Source organism: Dermacentor variabilis, unplaced genomic scaffold, assembly GCF_050947875.1.
Source record: "Dermacentor variabilis isolate Ectoservices unplaced genomic scaffold, ASM5094787v1 scaffold_16, whole genome shotgun sequence".
NCBI lineage: Eukaryota > Metazoa > Arthropoda > Arachnida > Ixodida > Ixodidae > Dermacentor > Dermacentor variabilis.
The window spans coordinates 7,489,521-7,504,972 of NW_027460324.1; the positions used below are offsets into that span (position 1 = coordinate 7,489,521).

Here is a 15,452-nt window from a genome sequence, read left to right on the forward strand (position 1 = left end):
CAGTCTCTCATAGCAAAAGGGCGAAGAGATGCCGGGATAATGAAACATAAGGCATTGTGGGGGTACAACAGGTATGAGGTACTGAGAGGCATTTGGAAGGGAGTAATTGTGCCAGGGCTTACTTTCGGGAATGCGGTCCTGTGTTTAAGGGCAGAGGTTCAGTCGAGACTAGAAGTAAATCAGAGAGCTGTGGGAACGTTAGCACTAGGTGCCCATGGGAAAACCACAAACACAGCAGTACAGGGAGATATGGACTGGGCATTGTTCGAAGCACGGGAAGCTCAGAGTAAAATCCTATACGAAAAACGTCTGAGGAAATTGGACGATAACAGGTGGGATGCTAAGGTGTTTAAATACCTATACAGAAAGAGCGTTGACTCACAATGGCGGAAAAGAACTAGGAAGCTAACCAGTAAGTATGCCAGACACGAGGACGAAGAAAGACAGAGCATTAAACGACAGGTTAAAAATGCAGAAGGTAAAAATTGGATAAATTCAATGGAAAAGAAGCATAGTGTGGAACTATATCCATACTGGAAACAGCAGACCAGGAAGGAAGCGTTTTATGATAACTCAAGAGGCAGTGCCCTACTCTTTGAAGCTAGATCAGGATGTCTTAGAACGCGGAGCTATAAAAAGAAATTTAACGAAGAAGAAGACATGTACTGTGTGTGGTAAATATGTAGAAACAATGGAACACCTCATACTAAAATGTGATGGTATCAATCCCAATGTCGATGCGGCCAGAGTCACCCTTCCTGAGGCCCTAGGGTTCAGAGATAATGATAGTCATGTAAATAAATATGCGGTGGAAATTAGCAAAAGGCGGTTGGAGGATTGGTGGCTCAAAAGCAGAGAGGTGACATAAGGTTAAAAGGGTAGGAAGGCGTATTTAAAGAAAATCGAGAATTTTAAGAACACACAGCACAGGTAAATAACAATAAAAGGCAAAATAAGAAGCTGAGCATGGTGGCAACTGCCATCGCCCCGTTTCAAAGGGGACGCTCCTACCTTCCATCCATCCAATTAAGGAATAGATACTGTGTCCCGTGACAAGTGCCCCCTTCCTAAGCTTGTTATACTTCACCGCAATACTTTCGTGCATACTTCACCGCGTAACATTCATGTATTGAGGCGAAGCTGACTTTCGGGAACTGGCATTAGTAACGCGCCGTACTTTCCGACCTTCCAAGCCAATCTCGAGGACGACAAAGGCGGAGCTTACAGCGGCGAATTCTTTCAAGGAAAAACACAGCGCCGAACGGCAAGACGCTTAATAGCGAACGTTGAAGCAGCTAGTCCTAGCATTAACCACGGCGGCGAAGTAATCAAAACAGCGGCAGTGGTGGCTTTGATTAATGCCGTTTTGGACCTGAAGTCGCGGTAAGAAGTCCAGAAAATCGAACGGCGAAGGGCTCTTGTGCCCAAAATTTCAGATGTTCTTATACATTGGCTATATGGGGTACGTGGTGGTGCAGCGAAGCCGTTCGAATTATCGGGCCGTCGCGAAAGTCGGTCATTGACTGTACACTGACAACTCCTAAAGCCGACGACACGGCGTCAAAAGACGATTCGTTACGATCCCTTTCTGTTAGGCGAGCCAGCATTACTGCGACTTTCATTCCCTTTCCATAAAATTACAGCTGATTTTACCTGATAGAAGCATTAATTCCAGAGTTTTCGCTATCTCCCGATTAATCAAAATCCCTGAGAATTCCCGGTTTTTCCAGTTGGTAAACACCCAGCTGGTTCTTGGTTCAACTCCCATCAAAGGAAGAGGGTTCGAGTGCCTTAATGATACTTTAACTGTGCCTTAATAACATCAATGGTCGTGAGTTCGACTCTCACCAAAGGTAGTGCATTTGTATGCCTGAATTAACTCTATTTTAATTAACTTCACCTTAACACCAAAGGTCATGGGTTCGACTCCCACCAATAGGTGTGGGTTTGAATGCCGTAACAGACCCTACACTAATTAAACCTGTGCCACAATGAACTCTACCTTAATTAACACCAAATGTATTGGGATCGAGTGCCTTAACTATATCTTAATTTTACCTTAACCTCACATTAATTAACTACAAAAGTCGTGGGTTCGACTCCCACCAAAGTTTGAGAGTTCGTAGCCTTTTTGGACCATCGTGTCGTCACGGCAACGCCGGATTTTCTTCCTCATGAGCCGTATGATGCCTTCACATTAAAATTAGATTGCTATAATCAATAATCGCTGTACCTGGACTGCCATAAAAAAAATCTGCCGAACATACCTTCGTAGCTCAACCTAAATTTCCCACTTGCACTAAAAAATAAACATGGTAGAAAGTAGGCTATTAAAAACAAATTGTTCACTTTACCTGTAAACAGTGTGTCGAGCATTAGGCACGCTGAAATAGTAAGAAATGTGCGCTTGCTTTGGCGACAATTTCAGGTTTACAACTGTGGTGTGCATCGTGTCCAGCTGCTGCGCAAACACTGGCAGCAATCCTCTAGCGTGCACGAAATCAATGAACGCCTTGACTGAAGACAGTGCTCTTTCGTGAACACCCGGGTTGGGTTCAAAGACGGGCAACTGTCAATCTTGTCACTGCCACTGCCGTAGTCTCCGTTGCTCAATGCCAACCTCAATTATCGCCTCATCGGAGATCTCTTCGCAGAACAAGGCAGCAATACCATATTTACTCAAATCTAACGCGCACTTTGTTTCTGATAAAATGGGTCCAAAAATTGTGTGCACGTTAGAATTGAGAGCGACCCTAAATCTGTGTGGCTATATCACTATCGGCATTTAAACAAGGGCTGCCTTGTACGTGCTTCAAGCCTAGCTGCCGTAGCTTCCTCCATGTGCTATAGTACATGTGCTGAGATTAGTCCACCGTCCATCTTCCCGTTTTCTGTGTTTGCTCTACCAGCATAGAAGTGCCAACTGTGAAGACATGCCGAGCGTTCATCACGATGCCACAATTAAAAGGAAAATTATCACGCGTGCGGACACGGTCGGAAATCGGGCCGCTCCCCCCCCCCCCCCCATCACGGGCATTCCAAGTTCCCAAAACTTGATTGGCACAAACAGGAGAGGAGTTCTACTCTACAGCAACTGCTGCATACAGCACAGCCACACGGCCCTTATCTTGATATGCGATATGCGATGGAGACAGAGTCTACACATCTAGAGGCACCGCGCTGTGTCCTAGTCGCTTAGTTCGCGTTGAAGCGAGAGGCCGCACAAAGGTGAATTCCCTCGCTCCTGCTACATTTGCTCGCTCCAGCATTTTGATAAAGAGTTTCCACAATCATTGAGCAAGACGTGTTCATGTTTGCTTGTGCGCATGTGACACCATGCTTGTTAGTTTGGCTAGTAAACGAATGTTGAAAAGCTTATATGGCCGATAAAACTAGCACCCTTACTTTCAGTATAGCGGTCTACTAATTTGCTATCGCAATCGATGCTTCGCCTTTCGGGCAAAATGGAGACTTATCTCCTAAAACCGGGCTGTCCACTGCTCAAGGCTGCTTTTGTGGTGAATTTCTGGGACCGTACAAAGGGCGGGCACCACTGCTTTTTCCGTTTCAAGCATTTTCAGTCCATCCATCTAGCCTCTGAAGTCATCATGCCTTCATGCTTCTTTCTTCAACTGGACATATATTGTTACGTAGTAGTGACGGCGAAGAAAGCAGCAAAACTGGGAATGACGAAACTAGCGTTTTATCTAGCGAACTTGAGCCCTCAAAAAACGGCGACAGCTGCGAACACAGTCGGTGATCGGCGAAAATCTGATCAGCGGGTCAAGCACGTCAGCTTTTATACATGAGCCATCGAACATTCCACAGCAATTGCTGGTGCCCGCATGTCTTCCAGAAAGTTCTACACCATTCGCGTCGCACATGCATGAAATCATATTACACAAGGTTCAGCGACAACAGACAACAGGTAGAGCCATCGATAACATTCCAGAAGCTTCCAATACATGCAGGCGCGTCCTTCGCTGAGCGATAACATTTGTTATACAGTGAAAAGCGCTCACCCATATAAGATAAACAAGTTCCCGTGTCAATATCAGAATAGGCTTAGGGTAGCATGACACGCATGCATACATAGCAGGAATGACATGTCATGACATAAATAGTTTGAATGACATGATGTTGTCATAGTCATTTCTTCAGTATATCAATCAGCATATGATGATGTATGCATGACCTACATGGATGACATGACATGAATCACATGGGGCACTGTAAATAAATCTTTTCCAACTGTTTATATTCCATTTCTGCAACTGACATCCATGACTGGTGAAAATTCTTTAGGGCCTTCCCCACTTCGCCTGTGTCAGTCGCACCACAAAAACTGCGATACCTCCCCATCTGATATGACATATACACCAATTATGCATAATGGCAAGCACAAACAAAATTCTTTACGACTATGCATTTTTCACAAGGACCCCTACGCTGCTGGTCTAAATTTTTTGAAAGGCTGCTCCTACTTCGCCTGTGTCACGTGACATCAGAAAAACAAGAAAACTCTCCACATTAAAGTGACGTATACATACTAAAGATGCACTATTACGCCAGACAAAACTGAAATTTTTAGGGGGGAATAGCCAGAGACTACCCTGTCCCAAAAAAAACGAGGGATGGCTGCCCACTGACCACTTTGGCACTGGCTAATTGGAGCTGCTGGGTAGAATGTATATCTCTGGGCATAATAAACATTTCTGGGTGGCAGTATAACGTTGTAGAGCCCATCTGGCACATGCACGCCCTCCCTATGCCAACTTCTCTTTGCTGAGGATCCATTTGTGCGATATTTTTATCCTTCCATTGCATGCTGCAATTTTCGACTAGCCAAAATAAGCTAAGGGGGGAAGTAGTCCAATCACAGATGCCGGCACTTGCCTCCTTATCTAGTTATCTACTTTCACTGTGCTGGCTCAGACCCACTGAAACATTCTCCACTCGTGTGCGCGTCTTGCCTCTTGTCAGTCAATTTGATAAGAAAAACTTGTCATGGTAGGTAAGATGCATTTTCAAAGCTAACTGAAGTGACTTATAAACGAGGAGAGCGTTTGATTGGGCTGTTCAAACTATGCTGCGAATCACTGCCCAATGCTTACGTCGGCGGTTGCATAAATTTGACGTCAGCAGATTAGAATAAAGTCAGAAACGAATAGTCTATGTAACACAGCCCATGGATTATCATGATGAATGACAAGGCATACAAGTGCGTATCATGTGATGACATCAATAACATCACATGCCTGCCATGACATGTAAGTCATAACAAATGGTATGAATGACATGACGTCATGGCCATTTTAGAACAATATATATGTATATCTGAATATGAATGACACGAATACTATGTACCGCATGACATGACATTAGTGACAGGCATGCGTGAACATGTCAATCCACGTCAGGTCATGCACGCATGTCTCGCCACACATATTCTGATACGTATCCAGTTAAAGAAATGACCACGATACCATGCCCTCATGTCATTTATGTCATGCCATGCGTGTCAAATGATATGACTAAATGGACTGAATGAAATCAGATGCACTTCTTCAGCAAGATATATTCTGGATATGCTTGTCACGAAATGCTTGTGACATAGTTGCATGTCATGCCATGTATGTCACAAAATAATTGGTACGACTGCCATGGTCTGTATATCAAGCCTTGACGTGCATGACAAGATAAATTCATGACATGCATGGCATGGCATTATCATGACAAGAACTATGCTGACTCTGTGAACCAAGCTGTGCCGATGACAATACTGAAACCTCATTAGTACGAACACCACATTTACGAGCTTTTCAGATTAATAAACTTTTTGGAAATCCCCTGCTGACTTCTTATAGTTTCAATGTAAAAATATTGCTATGGCAATATTCCTCTAGAGCAACGTCAATGAAGCAGATGCTTTTGATCTGGCATGTGCATTTGACCATATGGTTCAATGCTTGCTCTCCTTGTAAATACTATATTGTAAATACCATATTTATTCTAATCTAAGCCGACAGTTTCTTTCTTCAAGTAATCATATACCAAACTCTAGGGTCACTTAGATTCGAGATTAAAAAAAAAGCACACCAATATAGTGCCATCTAGAAAAGTCAGTATCGCAGCCGCTACTAGCTGCACCAGTGGCTAACTGAAGCACATGAGCGACGTCGCCATTTTGACCTGTGTCGTATTGGAGCTGGTTCTCTATTCTATGGTATTGGCATATGGCATGGCGCTATTGTAACAGAACTAAACAGGCGATGCCACTATAGTGTCGCTTTCAAACAAAAAGTTGTGCTAGCCACTGAGGTATCGTCAAATGTTCAAGCCAGGCTTCAGCATTGACTTCAGCATTGACCTCAGCATTGACTTCAGCATTGACTTCAGCATTGATGAGAAAAACGTTCATCGTTGGAGGGGGCAATGGGAGATGCTTTTTGCATGCACCGCAACGAGGATGGCACTTACTGTTTGAAGATAATGTACTGAAGATGACAGCGATAAAAGACAGATGAGGCTAGCAGTGATGATGACTTACATTATTCAATAATTGCCATTTTTGCATTTTTGTTCAGCCTACATTCGAGGTAAGGTATTTTTATTTTTTTTTCTTCATCTGGCTTCAGACTTTTGGGGGTCTGCTTAGAATCCGGGCCAGCCTAGATTTGAGTAAATATGGACTGTTTCCCTATTGCGTCTGCCTCCATGTTGATGTGTGGTATTTAACGGTGCAAGGGCCAGCTATGGAAAGAGCACCACAATATATGGTAATAGTCTGTTTTCTATACGAAATAATCAAATGAGTTGCAAATGTAAGCTGTAATGTGGCTGCAAAGAGGCCTAAAAACGGGTCGCTGTGAAATGCACAAAATATATAAGCATCAAAGTAATGTCAATGAGTGATGATGTGAGCTATGAGCATAAAAGTTTTACTACCAGGAAGTGATGTAATAAAATGCAGACAAGCACTACTGCCTCCACAGGGCTCTTGCAGTAAAGCAAGAGCTGAGAGGCACGTGCTGTAAAAACTCGTGCCAGTGCAGCTACAGCCTCAAAGGCGAGGCTGTGCTACACACGACCCGGCCAAATGGTTTATAACATATTAACCTCACCTAAAAAGGTAAAAACTGTTTCCAGGTTAGAAAGTGGTTCATTACTAAGAAAGAAAGTGCTGGGTGAAGTGGAATGTGCTGATGATACGCAGAATGAAAGCTCAGTTTCTATTTCCCTGCACTGGACACTACACCTTCGATACTTCCAGTCAGTAGGTAAGAGTGGTGCCGAAGGTATTCTTAATCGACAAAGGAGCACTTCCTTGTGTTGTTTTCTCCAATATCCAGTGCCCTAATTTGGGTTTGATCAAGGGCAGTTTATTGGATACCTGGGAATCCCACTGTTTCCGCAAGTGTGCCAGTCCTTCTTCAGCTGGTGACGCAAGTATGGTTTGAGGCCCGTGGCTGGACTGGGTATGTTTGTGTCAGTGTCACTAAAAGCTACTGAGCTAGCATTTTTGTCAGCAGCTTCATTGCCCTATATGCCACTGTGGTCATGCACCCAGCAAAGGATGATGACTTATTTATCCATATAAGCTGAGCATAGCAATGCCTATAGTTAGTTAAATACAGTGTTTTCAGGTTTTCATAAGCTCACCATGGCTTGGACTACGCTCAACGAGTCCGTGAACACAACAGCCCTAGTGAGATTTGTTTGCTTCATGTGTTTAACTGCAGAAAGGATCACATATGCTTCAGCCGTAAAAATACTTGTATATGGATTTAATGTACCAATTATTAAAAACAACAGTCCTAGAGCTGCATAAGCAACACCAGCAGGAAACTTTGAAGCATTTGTATAAAATTCAGCACAGGAATACTTCTCCTCAAGTTCAAGAAAATGCGAATGTATGTGTGCCTCAGGTGCTTGTTTTGATATTTTGACAAATAGACGTCACACTGGATGGTCTGCCACTCCCAAGGCGGTAGAAGTCGAGTAGGAGCCAATAGGACATTCTCTAAAAGAGGGACGCCCGTTCTTTTCTGACAGTGCTTCCAACCAGAAGGACAGAGGAGGCTTAGTGGCGAGGCGGTTACGGAACAGCCTGGCCGTGGACAAGCCGTGAATAATTGAATGGCATGGATGATCTACAGCTGATTTTACCTTCAGGGCATACGAAAAGCTTAAATATGTCCTACAGAAGTATAGAGACCATTCATTAGATTTGCCGTACAGGCTTTGCACAGGACTTGTCCAGAAAGCACCTGTAGCAAGGCGGATGCCTAAGTAGTGGATAGGATCTAGCATTTTCAGAGCACTAGGCCTAGTAATGTTATAGCCTACTGCGCCATAGTCAAGGCGTGACCACATTAGACTTTTGTGCAAGCTTATAAGGCATCTCTTGTCACTTCCCTAGGTAGTGCGTGACAAGAGCTTCAGTAGGTTCATAGTCTTGAGGCATTTCGCTTCAAGATACTTTAGGTGCGGGACAAAAGTTAACTTGCAGTCTAAGATGATACCTAAACATTTATGTTCACAGCTTACAGATACAGTTGCCAACCGATAATTCGGACATGCTCCCTCCTTATATGATATTTAAAAGGAAGACACTGCCTGCTCGAGAAACTTTCCCAAGAAATGTCATTGTGCGGGAAAATGAGAAACGGTGGATGACGGGTGCGATGGTGAAAGAGTAGGTTAAGATTGTGTGGCAACGGCGTTCAGGAGCCCTTTTGACGAAGAACTCGCTCCTTGTGGTCGACTCTTACCAATGGCACTTGACCAACAACGTGAAGGCTGTGCTCGCCCAAGTGAACACGGACCTCACTGTCATACCGGGCGGTATGACGGGCCAGTTGCAGCCACTTGAAGACTGCATCGACAAACCTTTCAAGGATCGTCTGCGGAAATATTACATGGACTGGTTGACTGATGAAGACCACATGCTAACGGCAACGGGGCGCATCAAACGTGCATCGCAATCGCAGCTGGCGGGCTGGGTAGCTGCAGCGTGGGACGACATCCCAGGTAGTTTGATCGTGCGCGCCTTTAAAAAGTGCAGCATATCTAATGCGCTTGACAGTATCAAAGATAGTGCACTGTTTGAAGGTGACAGTGACAAGGAACACAGCGACGAGTCTAGCAGCGACGACGATGTTGAATGAGCTCTGAACGTTCAGATTCAATAAATGCTGTTTGCATTTTGTGAACGCTGTCCTCGCTTTTTTTGTTTGGCCTACATTCGAGGTAATATATTTATTTTTTTTGTTGGTTTCGGGCTTTAGGGGTCGGCTTAGAATCGGGGTCGACCTAGATTCGAGTAAATATGGTATTTACGTTCCCCATGGAGTCCAAATTATCGGTCTTCGACAGTAGTCGTTCTCCATTGAGATCTATTACGAGCCCGGCTGTATACCTCTCTTGTTAGAGAACATGACACACATACTTTTTCGAGGGTTTAGGTTAAAACAGTTCTCGTCTGCCCACTTAGACAACTTATTTAAGGGGGGACACGGGTCTTAAAAACTGAAAATTGAAAAAAAAATTGACTTTTGGGAACTACTTCTTTCGGCATTTGTAATGCCTAAACTACACCGTATCAAAACGATTTGGCCAAAAACGCACCCTAACTGACAGAGGAGGAGGAAATAACTTTATTGAGTCCTGAGGGTCCCCTCCCCACCCACTCTTGCATTAGTGGTCGGCAGGGGTCGTGGGCCGATCCCTAAACCAACTGTCAGAAAAAAAAATTTTGTCAGCGCGGACGGTGAGAAACGACCCCAAAATTGTGCAGAAACACCGGAGTTCACGGAGCTATTTCTTGTGTTTCCCGTCACCGAGCGCTGCTATATCGGTATCGTTTGAAAGCTCAAAGTTCCGTCTTTCAGTTTCCCTGCATCCTTGCCGGCGATGACCGCATAGAAAAAGCACAAACGTAAAACTATCAGGGGCCAGACTGACGAAGCTCGCGATGCACATGGCCCTCCTATTGGCTCAGTGCGCCAGTGCACCGAAAGGTGCCTTCTGATTGGCTGTTGCTATGGCAACTAGGCCTAGCTCATCTGCTAGGCCTGGCAGTGGGTCGCTGTTTCTTTGTTTATCGTATTGTGAACACAACCGACACATCGACCCTCTCTAAACAAAGAAAAAGTTTGAAACGAAACGCGCCTCCACGAAAAGTGAAGTGCAAGCAGTCTTCTTCCTGCGGCAAGAAAGAGGAGGCAATTATCCCAAGGTTTAGACGAGCGAACAAGATTGCACTGGAGATAAGTCACTGCGTCGAGCAATCTCATACTGTATCAGCAATAACGCAGCAGCGAAGCTAACCATTGCCCTTTATCCCCGCAGAGACTGCATACAATGTGCCGATGCCTATTCCCATGCCTCTACGCGGGTTGGTGCATACCAGATTCTGTTACGAGCCTCTATGTGCGCCTAATGTCTACATGAGCGGGATACTTTTGCATTTATAATTATTTTGTTATTATTTCCCAGTTTTGAAGCTTGAAAGTTATATTTTCCCAGTATTTCTTAAGTATAGCTTCTTTAAAGTCTCAAATTTTGGGGTCACCATTGTGTCCCTTCTACTCCTTGAATTCTCATCATTCTTTTTTGTCCCTGAATGCAGGCGAGTCGGAGAGTGCACAAAAACTAGACATAGTGTCTTAGGACACTTAATATTTTGAAATGCTGTAGAAATCACCAACTAAGATTCACCTTCATAAGCTGAAACTTTAGAATTTCATAACTTTGGCTAAAGCACAGATACAAACATCCGAATGACAACTTGCAGTATCTGGACATCCAGGAACATACCTGCTTCATTTTAGCAATGTTGTTGCAGTACATCTTTTGCAAATCACATCCCAAGTTTTTAACACAAGAAGAATTGTAACTAGTTCTTTTATTTTCCTCAGAAAAAATGTAATTGCATATTTTTAAGGAGCACACAACATTGGATGTGTGCTGAAAATGTCATGTGTTTAAAAATGGTTGTTCTAAATGCCATATCCCCTCACATTTATTGCTGTTTGTTTTTTGTACTTTTCTCTAAACATATACTTTGCGCTCCATGTAATATTCAGGCCTTGATATCTCAACACCAAGAACCGATAGAACTTAATGTATACTCTGTGCAGTACAGCAAGCAAATTTTTTGTTTTCGCTTTGGAATTTAATTCTGCTACAACTTCTGCCACATGGTTGCCATATATTGTGGGCTTGTATTCAACGGGCTGTAAAAAATCTATTAAGGGTCACACACAAAAAAAATGTGCTTGCTATCTTTCATTCCTTAGTCTTTATGCTATCTAAACATGCCTTACAGATAATCTTTTATTCTGCCATTTATTTTCCATTATGGCCTTAAACAATGGAAGTCGTAGAAGCTAATTGTCATATATCACAGAAACTAATTGACCTACAACAAAACTAATAACATATTTGAAATCAGTCAGAAACTTTAATAAGGCTGTAAAGTTTCATTCTTAGTGATGAAAAAGAGGATGAACATTACTTCAATAAGGACCTGGGTCCTCGGCACCGAAAATTGGCCCAAGAATCGAATTTTCAATTTTTAATTTCCATGTTCCTGACGCGTTTCTGCCCCTGTCTCCGAAATTTGGTTACAAAATACCACGCAGTTCCTTCGTTATCGTGACCTAAAGACGAGAATCCGCAAGTACTGCCCTCTGAATTAGGGACAAATCGCGCCCGATTTTTAGTCGAGCATAACTTGATAATTACGCACTCTGCCAGAGCCATTTAGGTATCATTCGAAAGCTCATGTTTCTGGCTTTCTTTATTCGCCAGTCAACAACATTGCCGGCGCTGCGGTCACGAAAAAAAAAAAAAGAAGAGCAGAGGAATGCGCCGTGCATGCCACTATTGGCCCCTCTGAGCATATGACCAAGATGGCCAGTGATGATTGGCTCCAAGGGCCACAAGTGCTCAAACGACGAAAACAGCCACCATTTCGTCCTAGTCCCGTGACTGCAAAGCTGGATATGCTTGTGGTCCGACAAAGTTTCGTTCCGTGAGTTGTTATGGGCGGAAACTTGCAAGATGCAATAAACTTCCGAAAGCGATTCCGTCATCGCAGTCTGCACAGGATACCCGGCAGCTCACCGCTGAAGTCGTACTGCTGCCGAACGTCGATGCCTCAACTGCTCTGCCGGATCACGCACATCCACACGTCGGTTACACTCGCATGAGAATTGAACACAGCTATCATAACTGAGGAGGAAGTGGGTAACATAAAAGCACATGAGCAAGCTACGCTCAACAAGATTGCATCTACGACGGCCATGTAGCAAAAGATTCGGCATTTTGTTAAAGATCCGACCGCCAACAGTGCAACAGCCTTGGCTGTGAAGCCCGCTGCTCTGTAAATTGTCAGACTTGCAACAGTGAACAATCTCTGCATTTTCTCGTGCAATACTTGCGGTGGTTCTGCGTAGCTGGAGCAGAGCAATCAGGATTACAGTCTTGCTACTAAACTGACTCTGGTTTGCGAGATCTGCAGCGAAGTTGCATTGGGATGGAGCTCACAGGGAATCGAGGGCCCAAAAACGTGTAATCATTTTGAAGTGTACGTGATCGCAGTGCGCGCTATGTAGTTGACCTGGCAACGGCCAAACGGCCATAAATTATACTTACTGCGTAGTGATGGCTTTTGGTGCCGTTTTTTCAAACTGTCTTTCAATATATCAGCTGTCAAATGTTTTTTGTTGGTTTCTCAAAACCACAATTTTCATGATGCCTTATTGGAGGTGCATTATCTCTGCTTCTACTTGGGCTATCACTGTAATTCTTTTTTTTCAGAGAAAGGCAAAGCTGAGTAGAGTGCAAATTTAAGAAATAACATTGTTGCATTTATTAGAAAATTAAAAACAAATGTTTCTTAGGAGCTAAATGGATTTCCCTCAGTGAAGTTTGCAATGTTCTCATTCGATATAAAATTGGGTTAGAACACCATACTTGCTTATTTGCACTTTGTCAGTTCCACATGTTCACATGTCAATATTTATTATGCCATGTATAGTTTGGTAGATAGCTCGCCTCCAAGCAAATTATACAATAAAGCTGAATTTCTTCAACTTCTGGAAAGTTATTTACTCTGAAAGAAAACTGGATGCATATTTAAAACTAGTACACTGAAATACATAAACTAAGCAAGTTTCATCAAAATCGATTAAGAATTTAAAACAACGTTTTCAGGTGCAGGGTCCCCCCTCTACTCACTGTTATAACTGATATAATTACCATATGTGGTACTGTTATAAGTGGACTGGACTATATGCAGTTCAGCAAGCTTGTTAGTACGTTCAGACAATAATGGGCACGGTGCATTATTACATGACCCAACAGAGAGCTAGATGCTATCAGGTTGCAGCGTTACTTACACGCGCTGCTGCATGAATCAGGTCATCACGAGGTGGTTCCATACTGTAGCGCAGCTCTGTTCTGTCATGCGTAACGAACTCATCACACAGGTTTACCATCATTATCATCAGCCTACTATGTCCACTGCAGGATGAAGGCATCTCCAATAACCCCTCCCCTGTCTTGCACCAGCCGATTCCAACCTGCAGCTTCAAATTTTCTCCTTTCATCCTCCCACCTAGTTTTCTGTTGTCCTCAACTGCGCTTCCCTTTCCTTGGCACGCATTCTGTAACTCAAATGGTCTAAGGTTATCTATCCTATGCATTATATGTCCTGCCCAGCTGCATTTTTAGGTTCGTTATACATGGCTTCCAATATAATAATCAGTATAGAATCAAGCTGTTTTTAGCATACAGACAAATATGTCATAATTGGATTTGCATACAGGCAGTGACCAGATCTGCAAAACACCCTCCTGGCAAAAGAGATGCACCTTTTGAACTTGTGTCGGATGCTCCAGGTGCCAGTGGCCATCTTCTCGACTTCCATGTAGTCTCCGAACAAGAGCACGTGCAGGCATCCCAGAAGGCCAAACCAGTCAGTCTGCATGCAACACAGGCATCTGGGCTGTAGTGCAACTGGACCATTCTTTTAGCAAAAGAAGGAGCTGCACCAACTTTGTGCAAATGAAGTGGTGCGACAAAGATACTACCTTCACTCGAAACTGAAACAAACAAGTTATGGCAGTTCGTCACAAACAAAGCACTTCTTTTAAAGGAGAGATATAGTCGAGCCCACTTATAAATACAGTCGCCGACCGTTTATTCGGACCTCACGAGGACTGTGGAAATGTCCGAATAAACAGGTGTCCGAAAAAAGCAGATTAAGAAAAAAAGAACAAAAAAATATCCCTTATTTCCACGCACTTATTTGGGCTCGGCAGTAAACATGAAGAAATCGTGAATGCGCTGTTGCACGCTGTTCTGTTTACGTGCAATCGGATAAGCCTGAATCTCAGAGAGGGTCGTACGGTCACTATAGGCGCCTGAAAGCACAGTCACTGCTTGTGCACGCTCCACATGCAACGGCATGATGCGTGACTTTCCGACTTGGAGTCATCGTCCAGCGGTGCAGCAGAAACCTGACGAATGATCTCGCCATCGTCGAGTTCTGCGCATGTCAGTACAGCAGTGTCAGCACCTGTGAAACTGCCAAATGAGACGGTGTCCGGAATCGCAATGCAACCACTGCGCAGGTCTCGGCAGAACATTTTCGGCATCAGTAGAGAGCCCATCGGAAGGCTACAAATCCTAGGCCTCCCGGCACCCGCTTGCTGGCATTCCCCAGTGCAGTCTGCACAGGCACTGTCGGCGCCATTAGACACTTGACGCGATGTTTTCGTATGCCGCGTTGGATCACCGCAACCTCGACACAGCACACAAAGCAAACACTACCCTGTTGTCATGCCGACACCAGTCACACAAACGAAAAACGTGGCCTACTCGCAGCATCGTGCGCGAAGAATTAAATCAGCTGCTGGATTGTCTTGACATGGCTTAATAAGCTGAGACCGGAACTGCTGCAGCCACTCTATCGGACCAGGCACAAACAATGATGATGAGCAGGGATTTGCGGTAGTGCAACTTCGTGGGGCAGCAAGGAGGCTCCCTTCAAAACAAAAATGGCGTTTAGCAAGTCGAACCACGCACCGGTCAGAGTCGGTGCATGGTGCTCTCGATCAAGTTGGCTCAAGGAGTGTCCGAAAAATCGAACGAGAGGTTTCAAGGAGTCCTAACTTGTTCGAGCTGAAAGGTAGTAAAATGCGAAATCCTTGAAAAGAAAAAAAAAAAGAAAATCAGAAATATGAGCCGCTGCACGATGGGCCACTGCTACAACAGCCGCCACGTGCTCACTTTCCAGCTATATCTCCGTGCGGCTCTCTCCCGTTGCCCTTCCACCCCTCCGAACACGAATAGGCTGCGCTCATAGCTTTACACTGCCCTACCCTCCGAAACACAAATGGACCACGCCAACTGCGCCGCAAGCAGATTGCGCTGAGCCA

General features: G+C 44.2%; 1 protein-coding gene across 3 annotated transcripts in view; it reads right to left on the bottom strand.

Annotated features, from left to right (window-relative positions):
• LOC142568069 (uncharacterized) overlaps positions 1-15,452 on the bottom strand; it is a 368,896-nt gene that overhangs the window by 12,809 nt on the left and 340,635 nt on the right. For all 3 annotated transcript variants that reach the window (XM_075678155.1, XM_075678154.1, XM_075678153.1), the window contains one exon: positions 13,884-13,993. In XM_075678155.1, coding sequence (XP_075534270.1) covers positions 13,884-13,993 — 110 coding nt within the window. The remainder of the gene's footprint in view (positions 1-13,883; positions 13,994-15,452) is intronic.